This window comes from Mixophyes fleayi, chromosome 10, assembly GCF_038048845.1.
Source record: "Mixophyes fleayi isolate aMixFle1 chromosome 10, aMixFle1.hap1, whole genome shotgun sequence".
Classification (NCBI taxonomy): Eukaryota; Metazoa; Chordata; class Amphibia; order Anura; family Limnodynastidae; genus Mixophyes; species Mixophyes fleayi.
The window spans coordinates 57,028,551-57,051,873 of record NC_134411.1 but is presented as its reverse complement, the minus strand read 5'-3'; the positions used below and the strand labels follow the sequence as shown (position 1 = coordinate 57,051,873).

The window sequence follows — 23,323 nt, the reverse complement described above, 5'->3', positions numbered from 1 at the left end:
GTTCCCCTCGGGTTAAATGACACTATAGAACTTAACAATGTATGATTTCATTTGTTTCATTGACTGTTTAATTACATAGTTCATTTTTCGTTAATATTAGTTTAGTTATGTACACTTATTTATTGTATTTATTTCTTGGTTTATTCTATCTGCCACAAACATTACAGATATTGTTTTTTTATATTTATTGATTATTGTATTTTGTAGTTTATTTATTTTTCAATTAATATTTGAATCTAATTTATTTAGTTGGTCATTTATTTAGCACTCAATGTGCTAGGATCGTGAGTTCTTCAGTTAATAGATGTTCTTTTCCACTAATGACTGTGTACACTTGCATCTTGTTCTGCTGAGGAGATTTGCAACCCTAACAAGAGTGAAAAATACTATCTGAATTATCTCTGGATTGCCTATATATTACCCTATCTCTGATGCCTGTGTATATTGGAACTGCTGATGAATTAGAGGCTCTCTTTGTGTCCATATAATCAGATTTAAAGCACATATAAATTACACTTAGTGCTCTGTTATTTCAGCTCGTCCCACATAATTTTCTATGATTATATTATATTTGTCTGTATACATGTTTTAATAATTTGATACATTTTACATACCAGCGCTGCCACTTGTTTTTTTATATACTTTTCATACTGTTGTCCTCTAGCCCTAGCCAGGAGATCTTGAATTTATATCTCAGTGATCCATTTTCTATAAAAACTACTGCATGATTAATCCAGGATACCTTTGTGCATTTTTTTTATAACCAATTGCAGCTAATACAGTTTATTATTTATGCATTATTGTTTTGTTCTATAGATGAAGTGCAGAAACGAGAACATCAGTTTTTTGTATAAAAATTAAATATACTAAAATGCACAGCAAGAAAACATACGGACTTCAGGGATGTCGACAAGGGATGGTAGCAATGATGAAAATAACTTTAAGGCATTGAAAAAGAACACTGATTGTAAGTGCAATTTTATTTGCTTAAAATAAACCTTTTAACTGTAATTCACTATACATCTGAATTTCTCCTTCCTTATATACTACACCATGTTGATGAGGAAGCTGTGACAAGCGATTCCATTGTTCAATGTGGCTGTTTTTCCTTGTGTCCTTGGGGCCTATTTAAGAAATTTCATGTTTTTGCCCTGTTAAGTATCATCTTTCATTGCAACGATGATAGATGACATTTCTTGGCAATTTAACATACAAGTCATGTCAGGACAGGGCATCTGACAGGAGGCTGTCACGACAATGACTGTTTCTAAGATAGACTGCGGGTTCTGACCTAGGGTTGAACATGCGCAGTTGCTATTCACATTAAACAATGCAGGAGAGAGCAGCAACGCTGTCAGAGAGGGATCCGAAGATCCTTCTCCTGCGGTACTCTCCCTATAGGATTAAATGGCATTAGCCATTAGGGTTAATGTAAACCTTAAGACAGCTGTGTAGATAATTTATTTTATTAAGCATGTACAGTATAAATAGATGAGTTTGTTTGTTGGTATAACATAGGTTAGTATTGTATAACATTGGTTAAGTTAGATGGTAGTTAGCATAGGACATTAGTGTTTAATTAGGTCAGGTATAGGTTAGTTCAGTTAGATTAGCGTATAGTTTTTATAAGGATTAGGGGTTATGAGATAGACTGTCAATCAGTCAATTAATGTTCCACAAGGCAAGTGGGGAGATATAGCTAAGTTTATGTTTGTCCATTATTCGAGTTAAGTTAAGATCTGGGTCTCATGTTGTATAGTGCTCAACTGTTGATCTCATAATAAAATCGTATTGTACCATAATCCTGTAGTACCCATATACTCACATCATGCAGACAAAAAACATTCTAAATGAAATTACCTACTCATAACACTATAATCATTAATAAAAAAATTAAATTTATTTTTTTATTATATTAAATACATAAATCAAGATGTTTTTAATGTGTACTGTACATACAATCCGTTTCATAGTTTCTCTTACATGTTCCGTGGTATTGTATACGTGCAATTTTTGAAACAAAGATGATGCCGTGACAGTCATCACTATTAGTCTGCGCTTACACTTGCCCTGTAGCTGGTGTAAATTATACAACGATAAAATATGCACTTAAGAAAAACCCAGACCTTGAATTGACCACATCTGCATTGGCACACCCTCTGTACACCTTTACTGTACATTGTCAATGTTCATCTGCCCCTTCCCTTCCCCATTCTGCCCTTCAAGTCATAGCGAGTAGTAAGTGTCATTTCAGACATGAATTGCATGCACTATACATCTGCATTGGTTCATTGGCAAAATAACCATTTCTAAGCATGATATGACATGCTAAGGGACTTACTTCCAAAGGTGAATCAGGCCCATTGTTAATTTTTCTATTTGGTAATTTTCCCAAACTGGCATATAGGTACTATATGAATTAAAGGAACATTGAAGATCTTACAGATTGCAGGTTGAAGTCAAATTCTGAAGATTGTGATTGGCACAATGTTCCATTATTCAACAGGTATTTTAATTAGTATATCAAATAGACAAGATACCAACTGCACAGGCAATCTGCTCTTAAGGGTAAATTATCACCAGGGGCGCACGCAGGATTGTCAGGGGGGGGTTCCCCCCCCCACCCAAAAAAAAAACCATTTCGGCAGCGCTGTCCTATACAGCAGCCGCAGAGCTGTCAAAGAAGTGTCCGCGACGGTTCTGTATACACAGAACCGCCGTGGATGCTTCTTTGACAGCGCCGCAGCTGCTCTATAGGACAGTGCTCTATGGTGGGCACTAAGTTAGCGCAGGGGAGGGGGTTTCTGGAGACTCAGAAACCTCCCCTGCGTGCCCCACTGATCACATCATAAAAAATGTTGATATCTTAGATGGAGACATGACACTTTTAAATATAGACTAAGAACCTTACTCCACCCATTCAGTTATGTGGGGTAAAGTTGTGCACAACACTTTTTTTTCACTCTTTAACGTATTTTAGATATTCTCAACAATGTCACATGGCTTCAGGTACAATTGTACATACCAAGATTAAGTCTTCAAATTGTGATTTAATTTTCAGTTGTAGTGGTTTTATTAGCATAACTTGTCTAGGTTCCAGGAAATCCACTATACATGCTGCAAATAAAATAAGAGTGGGTTAGAGAATAGTATTCAATGGTTTATTGAAAAACACGTTGAAAAAATGTCATTGCATACAGCTCTGCATTTCTATGTTAAAATAACTTTAATGCCTTTGGCTAAAGCTTTTACAAGACATTTCTGAGAAAGGTCTATATGTAATTGGGTGATCATTTATTTATACATGGCAACATATTCTCCAACACTGTACTATGGGAGACAAAACATTGGTTACAGACAAGGAATATTACTTGAGATAAATGGAATAAGGACCATACTGCAATCTAATAATAAAAAACGCAATGGACCCATCATTCAGTTGGTTTTTGTCTGGGGAAAGAGAAGTAAAGTGTTTAGGGGTGTCACTTGACAAACTAATACAGAAAAGAGTAGTGTGGGTATTGATAGTCGAATACAGAGGTTGGCAACCATTTTCAAATTATTTAAGCCCATTCAATAGAGCCCCCGTTTATATTATGCCTCACAGTAGTGCCACTAATTCAAATTATGCCATACAGTAGTAGCCCCAATTCATATTATGCTACATAATAGTGGTCCAGTTAATATTATGCATACAATAGTGCCCCCAGTTCATATTATATCACATAATAGTGCCACCAGTTCATATTATGCCACAGTAGTGCTCACATTTCATATTATGCCACAAAGTAGTGCCCCCTGTTCATGTTATGCCACACAGTAGTACTCCCAATTCATATTATGCTATATAGTAATGCATCCAGTCCATATAATGCCATACAGTAGAACCCTCAGTTCATATTATGCCACATAACAGTACCCCCAGTTCATATTATGCCACCCAGTAGTGCCCTCAGTTCATATTATTCCACACAGTAGTGCTCCCAATTCATATCATAATATACACTGGTGGTAGTCAACTGTAGGAAACACTGACCCGCCCTAAATTAGACACCGAGTGTCCGGCGAGAAACAATGATGTCAATGCTGAAAGCGACAGTATTATTACTGCTGTTAAAGGAGATTGGCCCTTTAACACCAGTAATAATACTGTCGCTTTCAGCATTGACGTCACTGTTTCGTGCCGGTCACTCGGTGTGTGTAATTTAGGGCAGGTCAGTGTTTCCTACAGTCGTCCCGCAGAGGAGATTGGCAATCTGCGGTTCGAGATCACGCTGGAGGGGTAAGTATTGTTGTCTTTTTCAGTACCGAAATTTAGTACTCAACCCATATACATAATATACATATCACTACTGTGTGGCTCCACATAGTAGAGGCCCCATATTATGCTACACAGTAGTACCCCCAGCTCATATTATGCCCTTAGTAGTGTCCTCAGTTCATATTATTCTACACTAGTGCCCCCAGTTCAGATTATGCGAAATAGAAGTGCACCCAACTCATATTATGCCGCATAGTAGTGCCCCTGTTCATATTATGACACACAGTAATGCCACTAATTTCATATATACACATTTTTGGATATGAATGTGGCAATACGCTATATTAAAGGCAGCAGACACGAAGAGCAGCATAGTAAACATTAATAACTTTAAATTTTGGCAGATCGTGGAATATGTTTGTCAGAGTTGATTCAGTAGAGTGCAGTGAGTGAAAATTAGATTGCAGTACCTGAAGCTAACAGTGAGGGGAGTTATAATACATTAGGTGGGTGCAGAACAATGTAGAGAGGCTATATGTGAAGAGTAGATTACATGCTAAGGCATTATACTATTAGAAGTTTAGTGATTAATCTATGTTTTTGCGAGATAAGAAAAAAATGCTAGATGAGGGGTAAATGTTTAAAATGTCAGTAATGTGAGGAAAAGAGTAAATAAATAGCTAATTAGGTGTGATGGAATGTGTTCCAGGGAACATTTTAGATGAAAAGGAAAACAGAATCTACCTATTCTGTCACTGGGTTTAAAGCTGCCCATAAGAGAAAAAAAAGGAACACTGTCACAGTATTTGTTACAAACACATTTGCACGGATGAAGTAATATCAAAAACAATTGCAAGGACTGAGTGACTTCACATAAATCTGCAATTAGAGGAATAAAGGAGCCAGTCAGCAATATTGATATATTTTAATTAGTCACTCAATTTCGATTTTGGATACTAGAAAAAGTTATTCTACCAAGAACGGCTGGTACTACACAGATCTAAAAGGCCTATTGGACCAAAAGCCTAGAGACACTGGAAGCGATGGATTAATGCACTAACTTAGTTTTAGTTGACACTTTCCTATGTTTTGCCTATAGTGTACAGAGATGTTTTTTTCATTTGATATTTTTACACTTTTATTATACAAGTTCATTTTGTATTTGTGAATAATCCTCACAAAAATAGTGTTTTTTGTTTAACACAAATTTGATGTAACAACCCTGAATGCCATATATAGTTAAACTATTTTCTCAATCACAAGACCAGGGATTATCAATTAGATCTCATGCACATAGTAATGTATTAGTAAAAGTTGTTTCTATGCTGTGACAAAGGGGGATTTTATAAATTAACCTGCATATTAGGGTTAAATCTTTCTTGCATCCAGCTAGATACACAGATTTGCTATGCACCTCAAATGTGTCTTCCTCTGTGAGCCGATTGGAAAACTCCTAACCTGTCATGTACTCATTGCCAGTGATAGCATTGGACATGTTATCTTATTGGTTTCTGTACCTATGTTCTATTTTTTTCTGACCTCACATCTGATGTTTCTGGCTTTGCATTCATTTGTATCCTTATACCTGGATTGCTTTATACAAGTCTGCTGGTTCCTGGCTCTGATTATATTGGACTCCTGATAATTGGATTGCTCATACAAGGCTGCTGATTCCTGGCTCTGCCTATATTTGGCTGCTGGCTCCTGTCTATTGTTTTCTTTTGGGGCTTAGCTGTGATTACTGGACCATCTGCACCAGGACTGCTACAGAGACTTTGTTCATATTTTTTCATTGCCTAAGATTGTGTAAACCTACACCAGTATGTCCTAATTAGTTTTTTTTATATGTGTTGCAACAAAAGACTGTTGCATACTATGGCTAAATACTCATCCTCATCAACTCATGAAAATGAAATGTTGATCAGTAATTAAACATAATCCAAATGATAGAGACACCTTTGTTCATGTAAACATTTTCAACCTACAGGCTTGAATAGAGGTATACCCAGGGCCGGATTAACCATAGGGCTAACTGGGCTACAGCCCAGGGGCCTATGGCATCCAGGGGGCCCTTGAAAGTGCTCAGCAGCAGTATTGATCGGTCGGGGGCAGGGGCGCCCCCAGCCCGATCAGTGCTGCTGAGCACTTTCACTGCAGTACTTCCCCGGCACGCTGTATTCTCCTTACTGAGGAGATCTCGTGAGTCTCACTCTCACGAGATCTCCTCAGTAAAGAGTGTACAGCGTGCCGGGGAAGGAGGAGAAGGAGGTAAGTGTTGGGGGGAGGGGCGGCTCGGATCACGGGGGGTGGGGGTTTGGCTCGGATCACGGGGGGGGGGGCCCTCACGGGGGAATGGAGGCCCCCTTAGCCCAGGGGCCTCCATTCCCTTAATCCGGCCCTGGGTATACCTACCAGTCAATATCAGGGTGAGGGCCCAAATAAAATATTAAAATGACAAATATGTAAATTATTTCTCCTCAGACAAAAGTAGTAAAAAAAACATTTGGTCAGTCACTCTAGGGGGAGGTAATTAGGTTAAGCTCAGACATTTCTTCAAGAAACTCACTTAACATATCACAGCCATGTGTTCCCTCTGATCATTCATGTCCTTTCCTACTTAGAGTAGACTGTCTAATTAAGGAAAATTATTGTGGAAATCTCCTCCCCCACATTAGCATATACACTGCCCCTCTGAATGTTTTACCAGTGAAGCCTGGTTAAATACCCTGTGTGTGAGAAGGCAGACGATCAGCTCTCTGGACTCAATCTAATATGATACATAAATTTCATCCCATTTGTTTTTATAACTGTATTGCATTTATTTTTACACGTTTATTATATGTTCTTTTTTATTACATCCAAATGCATTGTACCTTTGTGCATTAAATCTAAAATTTAAAAAAGTTTTGTCTTTGATACTATAATGAATTCATTAGCATTTTATGAAGAATATTGTGTTGCCATGTTAACCCTTTGAATGCTGGTGTGTGAACTTTTAATCCATTTAACTAACAAGCCTAGTGTGTACCTGCTTGTAGATTTGTGTAACAGAGTTTTGATGTGTTAACCCTTTGATTGCTGGTGTGTGCATTGCTAACCCATGTGTAACAAGGAACATAGTGTGTGACAGTATATTGGAGTCCTATTGCTCTTATTCAATAGATGTTGGTAGATCATAGGTATGTATGGGTGTGAGAGCACTGTTTGGGTGCAATTCAGTAAATCTATAACCTGTGTAATCGGTGAGTGAAAGACTGAGTTCTGGAATCATGTGTAACCCCATATAGTAAACATTTCCAAGTCAGGGACACTGGGAGTTCATTCTTGACAGTCAACATGAAGTTTCATATCTTCTGATGCATTAATTTTTTTAAACACAGTAAGATTATGGTTCAAACAGTCTGTGATGGATGTTATAATGGACAGTAAGTACTGCTTATTATTAGGGAGATTGGTACTCTTTGAAGAACACAATTCTTAGGATATATTTTGCTTCATTTTTTACACTAAACCTGTTTTAAACAGAAATCGTATACAGAAAATGTTGTCAAAATTACAGGCCAATCCAATGTACAGCAAATTGTTCAGAAATCCTTGTCTTTTTGCAAGGGCTAAAAATATTGCAGACATAGGAATCATATGTTGCTGCATAACTAGTATCTAAACAAGAGTTGGGTACAATTAAGTTAGGCATATTTCAATGCTTTGGGTACTAGAATTATATTTGACATTTAAACAGCAGCTATATGACATCAATAACAGGGCTATTATATTCCATTAAAAGTTTATTACACTCGTGACACAAAAGGAGTGGCCTTTCATTAAGTGCAAATGCAGTTTTATCTACAAGGGACAAACTATTTATTAAGGGGGACTTTGGGGCAAGGAAGTGACCAGGTTAAATGCTTAGTTATGGGTCATCACTGCAGAGGGGACCCATAACAAGGGAAGGTCCCTGGCAGGATGGTACCCACTCAGCATAAAAACCCAGATGAGTGCCTTTCGCAAGGCAAACCACTACCACCAATGAATGAATGAAGTACCTGTTGAGTTGGCCTCTGTTCAGCATAACAACCCTGGAACATGTCAATCTACCAGAATTCGCACATATCTCACGCAAGACACTGCAAAAACCTTAATTCATGCACTTATCATCTCCCGCATTGACTATTGCAATTCCCTCCTTACTAGTCTTCCCAAAAACAGACTCAAACCCCTACAATCTATTTTGCACGCTGCGGCAAGACTGATTTTCCTTGCAAATCGTTATTCCTCTGTTGAATCACTCTGTATGTCTCTACACTGGCTCCCTGTCTTCTACCGAATCCAATATAAAATACTTTTACTGACCTACAAGGCCATCAACAAAGCTGCACCAACATACATCTCCTCTCTTGTCTCAAAATATCTCCCAACTCCGCAACTCCATTCTGCACAAGATCTGCGTCTCTCATCCACCCTCATTACATCCTCCCATTCCCGGTTATGTCACTCACCGGATGGTTAGTGCCTCTGGTTTGGGACATGGGTCTCTCTCTCTCTTGACGGCGCCTGTTCGGCGCCGCGGCCGTCCGCCATCTTGACCAAGGTGTTAGGAACTCCCTAGCCAGCACAATAAAACTCGGAGTCTACTCCAAAAGCCTGGTGTTCACTGGAGCCCCTAGTGGTGGGGACAGACTTGGCCGCAGGCTGACAGAGGGTCGAGAATCGTATACCGGCTAAGGAGAACCCAGGAGTGGAGTTATTGGCAGACAGCAGCGTGGGGTTCAGGTAGAGTAAACCAAGGTCAAAGGTCACAAGCACAGGTTCGGAATCCAGGGACAAGCGAAAGGTCAGGGGCACTGGCGGAGGAGCAGAATCCGGTTTTCAGGCAAATGGTCAGGGCCAGAAGCGTAGGTTCAAGGTCCAGGAACAAGCGAGGGTCATACACGGGAAGTCAGTCACAGGTTTTAACACCAAGCAGAGAGAGCACAAGTAGGCAGCAGAACTGAACAGGACGCGATAACCGGCAGTGAGGCTCAGTCCTCACTGCCTTAAATAGTACAGATGGCCAATCAGGACACAGTTCAGAATGTGTCCTCAGCTGCAGTATAATGGATATGCAGAGCCTGCAGCCAATCAGTTCTGCAGAGTGCCAGCAGTAATAAAGCTTAACTTCAGCCTTGATTGGCTGAACCTGAGAGATATGCAGGGCTGGCCCTACCTAAACTTGTGCGCACGCGCCCGGCTGTTTGATAGCTGGCTGGGACACAGAAACCGGACGTGACGCCCCGGTTGCCGTAGCAACGGCCGGGACATCACTAGGAGAACCAGGAGAGTCGCGGCGGTGCCCGGGGCCGCCGCGACCACTAACACAAGGATTGCGCATGTGCAGAAACCACGAACTGTTAAAACATTGCTCATAGTCTCATTGGTCAATCAATCACCTCTCACTACTTAAGGCACCTGTTACTCTATTACCGTTGCCTGTTCTTTGGTTCTCATTCCCTTGTGACTCCGAGGTGTTTCCGATTTCTACTCGTGCTCTCTGTTTGCTGTGGAACATACCTGCGCCTGGACAAGCCTTCCCTCCATTTCATGGTACAACTTTTCAGCCGCAGACCACTCCATGCTACCTTGTTACATACTTGCGCCTGGACAAGCCTTCTCTCCATATCGTAGTACAACTTGTCAGCCGCAGACCACTCTACGCTACCTGATAACATACCTGCACCTGGACAAGTCGTCTCTCCATATCAGTGGTACAACTTGCTAGCCGCAGACCACTTCACGCTACCTTATAGCATACCTGCACCTGGACAAGTCGTCTCTCCATATCAGTGGTACAACTTGCTAGCCGCAGACCACTTCACGCTACCTTATAGCATACCTGCACCTGGACAAGTTGTCTCTCCATATCAGTGGTACAACTTGCTAACCGCAGACCACTTCACGCTGCCTTATAACATACCTGCATCCGGACAAGTCTTCTTTCCATATCAGTGGTACAACTTGCTAGCCGCAGACCACTTCACGCTACCTGGTACATACCTGCACCCGGACAAGTCTTCTCTCCATATCAGTGGTACAACTTGCTAGTCGCAGACCACTTCACGCTACCTTATAACATATCTGCACCCGGACAAGTCTTCTCTCCATATCAGTGGTACAACTTGCTAGCCGCAGACCGCTCCACACTATCTAGTATTATACCAGCATCTGCATAAGTTTTTACAGTTACCAGCGGGAACATATGTCAGGAGCAGCTTACCCTACTATTTTGCATGGTACCTGTTATTAGGACTAAAGCCTATAGTGCCTCTGAAGTATAGCTGTGAGTCGCTGACTCTCCTGCTGCATTATTGATTGGTCCTTCCATAGACTTTATCCAGTTGTCATATATTGGTCTGCTGTATGCTACCTGTGTGCTAATGCACTTTGGAACTTTCTCCTCCTTTTATTACTGCTCATCAGTCTACCGTGTTACCATTGTTTCCATTGTTCAGAGACTCTGCATTTATATCATTTACATTCCCTTTCCTATTCAGTTGTACAGTTCCGTATATTCACCACAGTTCCCACAGGGCAGCGACCTGCACAGTGGCAGCCGCTAAAACCATACTCTCTTGCGGGAGTTCCTGGAGAAGACCAGCCACTGTGTTAGACTTTTTTCGGACTGCACCCACTCTATGGAATTCTCTCCCTCGCACAATAAGACTCTCCTCTGGTCTACAAACTTTCAAGCGTTCTCTGAAAACCTACCTATTCAGACAAGCTTATAATATTCCTGAACCACCCTCTTAACCTCACCGCCTTTAGCCTGTTACCGCCTGTTACACAATTTCACACAAGACAACTACCCCCTGACCAACATTGTTGTGTAACAGGATCATTTAGCTTATGAGTCACTTTTAACTTTGCAGTCTGGCTGGGCCAAAATGCAAAATGTAGACTTAACCTCATGTGTCAATCTCCCATTGTCCCGTATATTGTAAGCTTGCGAGCAGGGCCTTCTCACCTCTTTGTCTGTTTTACCCAGTTTGTTTATTAGTTTAATATGTTTGTCCCCAATTGTAAAGCGCTACGGAATATGTTTGCGCTATATAAATAAAGGATGATGATGATGATCTACCACTGCCAACAATGATTACTAGAAGGAGAGGCAGCTGCACTTGCCTCTCCTCAAACTTCAGAGCACAACTTTTCCTAGTTTTTCAACTGTTCTGCTCGCCAACACTTTGTGCCCTTTGTTTGCAGATACTTTTTTTCATTTAAGGGATACTTTGGATGCAAAGGCAAGCAAAATATTTCCACCCAAGAAGTTTTCATTTCTTGCACAGGCCCCATGGATTTTAGTAGAGAAATGATGCATTTAACATAGGAGACAAAAATTAACAAATCTTGTCAACCGAGAGTGTCAGATCCTTAATACAGACAATCTAGCCACTATAAGCATTCTATTCCCGACTACATGAGATAGAACATAAGTTTGCTGTGATTGTATTTGATGCAATCTTGTTTGTCTGTTTTCTGTAAATATAAATAAACCATGATATAAGTAAAAATTCCAGACTTTCATCAATTTTTGTAAACCTACCTGGCAATCCACTTTGTATGGCTGGAAAAATCATAATTTTATATCAGACAAAAAGTTACTGAAAATTAAGAGCTATTTCAAAACATTTATTGGGACAACTTGCAACATCATTTCCATCATAGTTGAACCTTGACACAGCACAATGAAAAGGTCTAGTAGTCCCTGTCTTTGATAAGCTGGCTGCACCGAGACATAAAAAGCACCAAAATAAATGCTTTCAGGTGTGCAGGGGGTTTCTGGGGAACAGGAGTGTTCTCCGGTTGGGAGGTACAAAGCAATGTGTTGTTACCAGACAACAGACAAAGAACACTGTGCTATAAATCAAGGGGGGGGGGAAATCAATAGATACTTTAGTAAAAACTAATAACTGTGTCCGTGAAGCTATGTTATAAAAAAAAAATCACTTAATATTTATTACTATTAAAAACAAATAAATAGCAAACATTACAAGAACAATAGATAATACAAAAATATAAGTATATAAGAATCAGCAGAAGAGGCAAATATTTCAACATGTAATTAGTTTTAATATACAAATGCCACATTAAACAAAATCTGAACAGATGTATAATATAACAGTAACATTTTAAGACATATGATTTCCACAATTTTTCATTAAATCTCTAATATCCAGACCAATATAAGGATTAAGCCTGGTGGGTATAGAGCTCATAGATGGAATTCATGTAGTACTCCTTTTAGACACTATAAAGGTAAATTTCCATATTGCTGTCCTAATCACAGGAATAGAGAGTACAAATAATACTTACCTGCTCAAATGTCTATCGGGACATCAGGGCTAGTCTAACACTAGCATGCCCATTCTAGCAGCTCTTCACAAGGCACTACTATAATCCTATAGAGAGCCATGCAGTGAATCCATGCACAATACTGAGTGCCTTCCAGTGACCCCCTACACAATAAAGAGAGCCTCTTAGCAACTCTTGCACAATACAGTGAGCCTGTCAGTGACCCATGCATAATAGAGAGAATGTTTATGTGACCGCTGCAAAATACAAAAGCTTCAGTTGACCCCTAAACACCACATAGAGCCCTGTAAGGGCCCCTGCACAATTCAAAAATCCTTGTAATAACCCCCTGCACAATATAGAGAGCATTCTATTAAAGAAATAAAACAGACTTTATCACAGAGGTTGACTGTAAGTCCTCCATACAATAAAAGGCTGAAGGAACAGTTAAGTATCCATTTAGCACATTTCTTGGTTAGCTGTGATTGGTTCCTAGGACTCTGAGGGCTGCCTGCTCTCATTGGACCGAGGGCTATGTTTTTCCAGCACTAGTACATTTTATCCCAGCCAAGGAAAGGACTATTTGTATCAGCTTATATATCTGTGAAGAATATATTATTCCTCTATTTCCTGGATGTTGCTTAAAGAGAAATACAATTAATGTATATTGTAGAATAATACACCGGGACTATCCATAAACCAGAATATATATATCAGCAAGTTTTTTGCTCTACTTGATGTTTTATATTGGAATGTGCATTTTTGTATGTTTTAAATGATTACATATTGTTATACTTTTCTAAGCATTGCGCTCTTGCATTAATTGGTTGTCTCTTTGTAGTTTGCAGGTCCAGATCACGTTTAATGAGAGTTGCAACTTAATTATTTGAGTTCAATAAGGGTTCTAACAGCACCTATATTTTGTATAACAATATTGAGAACATTGCAGTGACCACATGTGCAATACAAAGTGTCTTCTATTGACTCATATACGATACAGAGAACATTGTAATAACACGTTATATATTACCTCATACAGTATCTCTGATCCACCCATTATCTGTAGCATCAGCCACAATGACAAAAGCAGGAAAACCCATCATATATTACCTCATGCAGTAACACCACCATGCCCCTGAATATCAGCAACATGAACCACAATGAGAAATGTGTGTAAAATGTAAATAAAACACACACAGGGGTTTAAATATAATTTTATTTATAATAAAAACACTGCAAAACATCGCCTCATTCACCCCTTTTATCGAGCACCTAGATCCAGTCATGGCATCCTCTTTATCGGGAATACATCCAGGGATCCTTAGCTTGGAAAAAAAAACCTCATACGTGCCACAGTGCTAGTTCATTAAGAGCTTCCATTGTAAATGAGATCTTAGCAGCAGTGCAGTCACATATATAACATGGGGATTTTCCATGGTGTGAACTCAAGGCTTGGGATCAGGCATAGGAAATCAGTGGTACTTTTTAAGATTTAGCCCCTCAACCACCATGCCTCCCCTCTCCTGAAATGAACATGGCAGATGTCACCACTAATATCATTCTTTTTCACTATGCATTTTTACTCTGCATCAGGCCAATAGTTATTAAAATTACACACTGAAGTCAACAATCGTGTAAATGTGGAGATGGGCACTACCACGGCTGTGAACAGGGCGAAGTAAAAAGAAATGAACGACTCACCATGCCGGCGTTCCAGCGGTGAGTATTCTCTCTCTTCTTCCACAGCTCCTGGTGGCAAGTGAGCCAATCACGGCTCATTTCCCGCTGCTGGCCAATCAGTGGCCGGACCAGCGAGCCAATCCTGGCTCGCCTCCGGCCATTTGAACTATTGGCACCGCCGTGAGCCAATCAGGGTTTGCGGCAACATGACGTCGGGCCCGCGGCTTTATAACTTGCCGCACGCTGCCATTGCGAAAGTCCAGCGCCGGAGACGCCGGCGGAAGCAGCAGGGAGCCCTTATAAGGGCTGTGAGCTTCCCTGCCACCCGAAGAAGGAAAAGAAGACGCCGGCGAGGAGAACATCGACGGGGAGCCCTTGTAAGGGCTAAGAGCGCCGAAGAGGAGAACAGGCGTCTGCGGCTGGAGAACCTGGAAGAACCGAAGACGGCGAGTCAAGCTGAGGTTCCTGCGCGGAGCAGGTAAGTATAAAATTAGGTCAGGCACAAGGCCCAGGGGCACCATTCAGGCACTAGGCCTGTGGCAAAGTTAGGGGTGGCCACTGTAGGTGTTTACTGGGCACAAGGCCCCATAGTTAAGCTAGCCAGTTAGGAGGGCGCAAGGCCCCAGTCAGTTAGGAGGGCGCAAGGCCCCAGTCAGTTAGGAGAGTGCAAGGCCCTAGCTAGTCAAGAGGGTGCAAGACCCCAGCTGTAGGCTAGAGGGGTATCAGGCCCCATAGCTAGAGAGTAGGAGGGCACGAGGCCCCGTTGTGAGCGTAGCAGGGCACGAGGCCTTGTTGTGAGCGTAGCAGGGCACGAGGCCCCTTTGTGAGCATAGCAGGGCACAAGGCCCTTTGTGAGCCTAGCAGGGCACGAGGCCCTAGGTGAGCGTAGCAGGGCACGAGGCCCTTGGTGAGAGTAGCAGGGCATGTGGCCCATTGAGAGTATAGAGGCACAGGCCTCTGGGTGAGCGGAGCCATAGGCTTCCGCTAGTGTAGCAGTGCGGCTGCCCTGTAGTGTAGCAAGACATTGGGTCCTTGCAAGTAGAGGAATAGAAGGTCCCTGATGGTTAGTAGGGCAATAGGCCCTGATAGTTGATAGTGGGTATTTGGCCCAGGTCTAGCGGGACGCTAGGTCCCGTCGTAGTGTAGGGGACACTCGGTCCCTTGGTAGATAAGAAGTAGAGTGTGGAGCGGTTTTCAGAACCCCTCCATACGTCCGGAAGGGCACCTAGACTGAGCCCCAGGACAAGGCGAGATTAAAAGCCAGGGCTCAGGTCGAAGGCAAAGGCCTGTGGGGCATAGCATCTCAGGACGTGTGAGTGGTCTGTGTGAGGAAAAGTAAGGTGCGGTGAGTTCCATAGCTGTCCCTCAGGATTGAGTAAGTATCTGGGGTGTTGGGAAGGGGTTGGCTTAGTGCTGTCTCTCTTGTTTTACAGGTGCTGGTCGTAAGACAAGGTGCACGGAAGGAATAGAAGGAGTCACCATCATAGACTCGCGTACGTGAGTATAGCCGTGGCGAGGGCTGTTCTCTTGGTGCACTCACCTTGTGGAGCTATCCCTCCCGTTTTTTCCCCTGTTTTCCTTACAGCAAAATGAGTGCCTTGCACACGAAGTCAGAGGCCTTCCTCCCCTGCGGCGTTTGGGCGCTCGGACATCCCCACCCCTCCCCCAGTGGAACCTCTTACATATAGTTTTAAGTAGTTTGGTTCTTACAAATGTTACATTATAATACACAAAACACAAACAATGTGCAAAGCAAACATCCGGTGTGATCGCTCAAATCATAATCGGCAATCGTGGATCTAACTACATAACCACATAATTTATACACAATTGACATACTGAAACTGAATAAGTATGCATATACCGATGTGATTTAATGCCTACATAAGGTACTTAATATTGAATAAGTAAATCTGAATTGTTTATACTGCATGCTAGGTTTCAGTACAGACCGTCATAAATTGTTTGTATCTTTCAAAAGCAGAAAAGAAGCTTTGGGAAAAATCAGATAGGATACATGTAGTATCTTTAAAACAGAGAACAAAGAAGACAGGGTGGGGCGTTGGGGCTTTCAAGATTGAATTGGCTATAAAAAAAAGAAGCCAATTGAACAACTCCACATTTTATGAAATAGTATTATTACTATTATTTATTTATAGAAGCGCCACTATATTATGCAGCGCTAAAATGAGAATATCATTCACATTGGTCCTTGCACCATTAGGGCTTACAGTCTAAATTCCTTAATGCACACACTGATTCACTGGACATAAATGGAAAGTTATTAACAAAATCATGATACATACCGTGTCACAATTGGGATCCCAGTTGTTTGAAACTATCTAGGTTAGAGCATGTCATACTTACCATCCATCAAGGGAAGCGCCACGGACATCTTTGTAGACAAGCTGTATACTGAATACATAAGTTGAACTCCTTATACCCAGATGGTCTTCACAAACCATTAGATTTACATTACATTCAAATAGAATTATTAAAATACATCACATTATTTTTGTTGCCAACTTAGTTGTCTTTTTTCACTATGGACTATTAGATAGGTCTTATTTTTGTGACTTGTGGCCACATCATTAAGGGGTAATCTTTATCCCAACCCAGACAATATCTTTAGCCTTTGTGCTGCAACAATAAGTAGAGGTAAGGACATTGACCATCTAGGCACTCCCATGTTATGTAATTTCTAGCAAGTTCATTCAGGTGGTGTCACTCACCGGACCGTGAGTGCCTCTGCGCTGGTGCGTGGCTCCCTAGCCTTCCTGCAGACACCTATCCTGAACCGCGGCCGTCCGCCATCCTGATGGTCTGCGCATGCGCAGCTCCCAAGAACTCTTGTGACTGTTGCTTTTAATCCAAATTGGTTGATCAGGCAACTCCCTATTTAAGGCACCTGTGTGCATTACCTGATTGCCTGATCTTGGAGTCTCATTCCCTGTGAGTCTCTGAAGGTGTTCCCTGTGTTCTACTAGTGTCTTCAGTTTCCTGCTGATTCCTGATCTACTCATTGCTGGTTTCCATACCCGCTACTATCTCCTGTGTACTACTCGTGTCTTCAGTTCCTGTGGATTCCCTGTGCTACTCATCGCTGGTTTCCACACCTGCTACAGTCTCCTGTTTCCTGCTTGTGTCCTCAGCTGGACTCTGATTACCGGATCTACTCACCTGTAGTTCCTACACTCGTCTCTGCCATCCAGCGTCTCCTCAGTTCCTGCATCTCCCTGTGGACAGACTGTTCTACTGAATAGCGGTATGCCTATCTGTTATTGACTTTCTACGTTTACTCTGCATATCCGCTAGGACAAGTTTCCACGCTCAGCAGCGGTATCCATACCCGCTATAGACTGTTATTGTTACGCTGCATACCTGTTTGGAATTAACCGTACTACTCAGTCGTTCTATGCATAACTGTGATTGACTATCTATTATTGGCCTGCATATCTGTGCTGAGCAAGTCTCTACCAAGCAGCGCCACACATACCGTTATATAGACTTTGTTGGATACGCTGCATACCTATTGGGATCAAGTTCCTCTGTGCTCTCAGTGTCTGCATCCTATTATCTGTGTATGCTTCCACTCATCAACACTTGTACACATCCTCACCTATTAAGCAGTGGTACAACTTGCTATACGCAGACCACTGACTTCCCCGCTACCTACCTGCACCTGGACAAGTCTCTTCACCATAAGCAGTGGTACAACTTGCTGTACGCAGACCACTGACTTCCCTGCTACCTCCCTGCATCTACTCACGTCCATCCTGATCTCTGTGTTCAAATCTGCCTTTCCATTATATCAGCTAGTCGCTGATTCATTGACCAAAGATTGCTGCAAGTTACTGACTTTCCTATTATTTATTGGCATTCTCTCTCCATCTTCTGTGATATTTGTTCCGCTAGTCACCCCGCTACCAGAGGACCGTTGTGAGAGCTTCACTACTCTGGTAAGCCCAGTCATCTGGTGAATTCCTGGGCAAGACTCCTAGTGCCCGTGACAGTAAGATCAGGCCATGACAGACCCAGGATCGGAACCAACAGCTAAAGAGATGCTGCAGTATCTGGTCACCCGAATCGAACAACAAGATGTTCGCCAACAACAGTTGTTGCAATATTGTCAGGCTTTAGCCTCCCAAGGAACCCCAGTGCAAAATGTAGCAGCAACCGTTGATCTTCCAGTATCTCCATCTCCTTCCCCAGTGCCATCCCAGGTGTCCATCGCTTCCACGCTACACCTGCCTACTCCTTCTAAATATGATGGAGATCCCAAAACCTGTCGGGGCTTTCTTAATCAATGCTCCGTTCATTTTGAACATCAACCTCATAACTTCTCTACTCATCGTTCCAAAGTGGCCTACCTCATCTCTTTGTTTTCCGGACAGGCTCTCGCATGGGCCTCCCCCCTTTATTGCAAGATAGTGCCTTGTTTATTTCTACGTTTCTAAGTATTTTTGACGAACCTGGTCGTGTTATCTCTGCAGCTTCCAGTATCCTCCGACTACGCCAAGGATCTCGGACTGTGGCTCAGTATGTCATTCAATTTCGGATACTTGCCTCTGAACTTCAGTGGAACACTGAGGCACTGATCGCCGCCTTCTGGCAGGGGCTTTCCGATAAAATTAAAGACGCATTGACCTCTCAAGAGTAACCCTCCTCCTTGGATGATTTGATTTCCCTTTGCCATCGTGTAGACATGAGAATTCGTGAGAGAGATTCTGAGAGAATAACTTCCTGCAAAGCACCTCTTCGCTCAGTATCTCAAGTTTGTCATTCTCCACCTCCAGTAGAACCTATGGAGCTAGGTCGTTTTAAACTAACATCTGAGGAGAGAGAACGAAGAGTGAAAAATAGACTCTGTATCTATTGCGCTGACTCTACTCACACACTGAACTCATGCCCTAGGAAGTCGGGAAATGCCAGGCCCTAACCAGTTCTGGAGAGGTACGGTTAGGGTCCCTGGAGTCCTCTCCATGCTCTACGAATGTGAAAGTTTGTGCTTTTGATGTCACCGATTCCTTTGCTACCAAATCCTTTGTCTCTCAAGCACTTATAGATTCTGGAGTTGCTGGAAATTTTATCTCTAGTTCCCTAGTGAATCAATGGTCTCTACCAGTGATTTCCTTAAAGGTTCCCATTGCCGTTACTGCTATTGATGGATCACGTATAATTAATGGTCTCATTACTCAAAGTACGTTTCCACTGACTCTTCAAATTGGAGCCTTACATCAAGAAAAAATTTCTTTATTGATCCTTCCTGTTTCTACCAGTCCCATCGTACTAGGCCTTCCATGGCTTCAACTTCATTCCCCTCAGATTGACTGGAACACTCCTCAAGTCACTTCCTGGGTTCCCGAATGTCGTCATCGTTGTCTCTCTCAAGTTGTTCCACTCAAAATACAGCAGTCGTCCATTTCACCATGTCCACCGGGCCTCCCTCCTCAGTATGCTTCCTTTGCGGATGTGTTCGATAAGGTTCAGTCAGAACGCCTTCCTCCTCATCGGGCATGGGATTGTCCGATTGACTTACAACCCCGCAAGAGTCCTCCTAGGGGCCGTGTGTATCCACTTTCATTACCTGAAACTCAAGCAACATCTGAGTATATTAAGGAGAACCTCCAGCGAGGATTTATCCGACCTTCTACCTCTCCCGCTGGAGCGGGGTTCTTTTTCATAAAGAAGAAAGATGGATCATTACGTCCCTGTATAGATTTTCGTGGACTCAATGCCATTACCATCAAAAATCGGTACCCTATTCCGTTAATTACTGAACTCTTCGATCGCATTAAGGGAGCCCGGATCTTTACCAAGTTGGATCTTCGAGGTGCCTATAATTTAATCCGGATCAAGTCCGGAGACGAATGGAAGACAGCTTTTAACACCAGGGATGGCCATTATGAATATCTTGTTATGCCCTTTGGGTTGGGTAACGCCCCCGCTGTCTTCCTGGGTTTCGTGAATGAGATCTTCCGGGACTTGCTGTATGTCTGTGTCGTCGTCTATCTGGACGACATATTAATTGTTTCCCAGGATCTGCCCACTCATCATCAACAAGTGGCAGATGTCCTTTCCAGACTCCGAAGAAATTCTTTATTTTGCAAACTAGAGAAATGTTCATTCGAGTTATCCCAGATTCCATTCCTGGGATACATTGTGTCCGGAGTCGGTCTTAAGATGGATCCAGAAAAGGTGAACGCTGTATTACGTTGGCCCCAGCCAACTACTCTCCGAGCAATCCAACGCTTTTTAGGATTTGCGAATTATTACAGACGCTTCATTCAAGGGTTTTCGTCCATTGCCTCTCCTATAGTGGCCCTGACCCGCAAGGGGGCTAATACTAAACAGTGGTCCTCCGAGGCCCTTCAAGCTTTTCAGTCTCTCAAAGAGTCCTTCTCTTCTGCTCCTGTTCTTCGACAGCCTGATGTGACGCTTCCCTTCTTCCTAGAGGTAGACGCCTCTAATGTTGGCTTAGGGGCCATATTATCCCGAAGATCGGAGCAACAAAAATTCCATCCTTGTGCCTTTTATTCCCGAGGTCTTCTACCCGCGGAGAGGAATTATACCATCGGGGACAAGGAGTTGTTGGCCATAAAAGCAGCATTAGAGGAATGGAGATATCTACTGGAGGGAGCCCGTCATCCTGTAACTATTTTTACAGATCACAAAAACCTGTCATATTTACAGTCAGCTCAATGTTTGAATCCCCGTCAAGCAAGATGGTCTCTTTTCTTTTCCTGTTTTGAACTTATTATAACCTTCAAACCGGCTGCCAAAAATAAAAAAGCAGACGCCCTGTCTCGGGCATTCGTGACGTCCTCAGACGTTGAAGATGGTCCTAACCATTCTATATTAGATCCCAAGTGTGTGTCTCTGGCCACTTCGTCTACCAAGGTGCTACCATTTGTGAGAACTCTCGTGCCTCCATCTCTTAGGAGGAAAATATTGTCTTGGTTCCATTCTTTACATTTTTCTGGACATTCGGGTGAACGCAAGACCTTAGAAATCCTTTCTCGAAGCTACTGGTGGCCCTCTATGAGGAAAGATGTCAAAGACTTTGTGGCCGCTTGTGAGCTGTGTTCCCAGTTTAAAACTCCCCGCAGAACACCAGCGGGATTACTACAACCACTACCCATTCCTTCCAAACCTTGGACCCATATTAGTATGAACTTTGTCACCGATCTTCCTCCAAGTAAAAAGTGTAATACCATCTGGGTAGTGGTGGATCGATTTTCGAAAATGGCACATTTCGTTTCTTTGACCGGTTTACCTTCTTCATCTACTCTGGCTGATCATTTCATCAAAGAGATTTTCCGAATTCATGGATGTCCTTCTGAGATTGTTTCGGATAGGGGAGTGCAATTCGTTTCCAGATTCTGGCGAGCCCTTTGTAAGACCTTGGGTATTCGGTTATCACTCTCATCTTCCTACCATCCTCAATCAAACGGACAGACCGAGAGAGTCAATCAGGATCTTGAAACTTTCATTAGGATGTTCTCCTCAGCCAACCAAGACAACTGGGTAGATTTACTCCCATGGGCTGAATTCGCCCATAACAACATGTATCACGAGTCATCTTCAAGAAGTCCACTCTTTGTGGTTTACGGTCACCATCCGTCTTTCCTGGAATTTCCTGCCCTCCCTCCCACCTAAGTTCCTGCTGTGGAGACTGTTTGTCAGACCTTCAAAGATATCTGGTCTCAGGTCAAAACCTGTTTAAAAAAGACATCTGCCAGATACAAGTCCTTTGCGGATAAAAAGAGGCGGGCTATTCCACCACTAAAGATTGGAGATCCTGTATGGCTTTCTACCAAAAATATTCGCTTGAAGGTTCCATCTATGAAGTGTGCTCCTCGTTTCATTGGTCCATATAGGATCATTCAAGTGATAAATCCAGTCTGCTTCAAACTTCTACTACCCAAGAACCTTCGTAACTCCAACGCCTTCTATGTGTCATTACTCAAGCCTCTTATCATCAACCGTTTCTCTGTTCTGTCCTTCAGCACCTCGGCCAGTTCAAGTTCATCAAGAGGAGGAGTTTGAGATCTCAATGCCCCAGCTCTTCTAAAAAAAATTCTATGCCAAGAATCCGGGCAAACCCGGCTCCATGTGTTCTGTGCCCACCTTTAAAATGGGGGGTACTGTCACTCACCGGACCGTGAGTACCTCTGCGCTGGTGCGTGGCTCCCTAGCCTTCCTGCCGGCACCTATCCTGAACCGCGGCCATCCGCCATCCTGATGGTCTGCGCATGCGCAGCTCCCAAGAACTCTTGTGACTGTTGCTTTTAATCCAAATTGGTTGATCAGGCAACTCCCTATTTAAGGCACCTGTGTGCATTACCTGATTGCCTGATCTTGGAGTCTAATTCCATGTGAGTCTCTGAAGGTGTTCCCTGTGTTCTACTAGTGTCTTCAGTTCCCTGCTGATTCCTGATCTACTCATTGCTGGTTTCCATACCCGCTACTATCTCCTGTGTACTACTCGTGTCTTCAGTTCCTGTGGATTCCCTGTGCTACTCATCGCTGGTTTCCATACCTGCTACAGTCTCCTGTTTCCTGCTTGTGTCCTCAGCTGGACTCTGATTACCGGATCTACTCACCTGTGGTTCCTACACTCATCTCTGCCGTCCAGCGTCTCTGCAGTTCCTGCATCTCCCTGTGGACAGACTGTTCTACTGAATAGCGGTATGCCTATCTGTTATTGACTTTCTACGTTTACTCTGCATATCCGCTAGGACAAGTTTCCACGCTCAGCAGCGGTATCCATACCCGCTATAGACTGTTATTGTTACGCTGCATACCTGTTTGGAATTAACCGTACTACTAAGTCGTTCTATGCATAACTGTGATTGACTATCCATTATTGGCCTGCATATCTGTGCTGAGCAAGTCTCTACCAAGCAGCGCCACACATACCGTTATATAGACTTTGTTGGATACGCTGCATACCTATTGGGATCAAGTTCCTCTGTGCTCTCAGTGTCTGCATGCTATTATCTGTGTATGCTTCCACTCATCAACACTTGTACACATCCTCACCTATTAAGCAGT

The 23,323-nt window shown here is 42.7% G+C and overlaps 1 protein-coding gene across 1 annotated transcript in view; it reads right to left on the bottom strand.

The window, feature by feature from the left end:
* CARMIL2 (capping protein regulator and myosin 1 linker 2) overlaps positions 1–23,323 on the bottom strand; it is a 1,059,949-nt gene that overhangs the window by 988,663 nt on the left and 47,963 nt on the right. Inside the window, exon 2 of the mRNA XM_075188807.1 lies at positions 3,026–3,117. Within this exon, the coding sequence (XP_075044908.1) occupies positions 3,026–3,117 (92 nt within the window). The remainder of the gene's footprint in view (positions 1–3,025; positions 3,118–23,323) is intronic.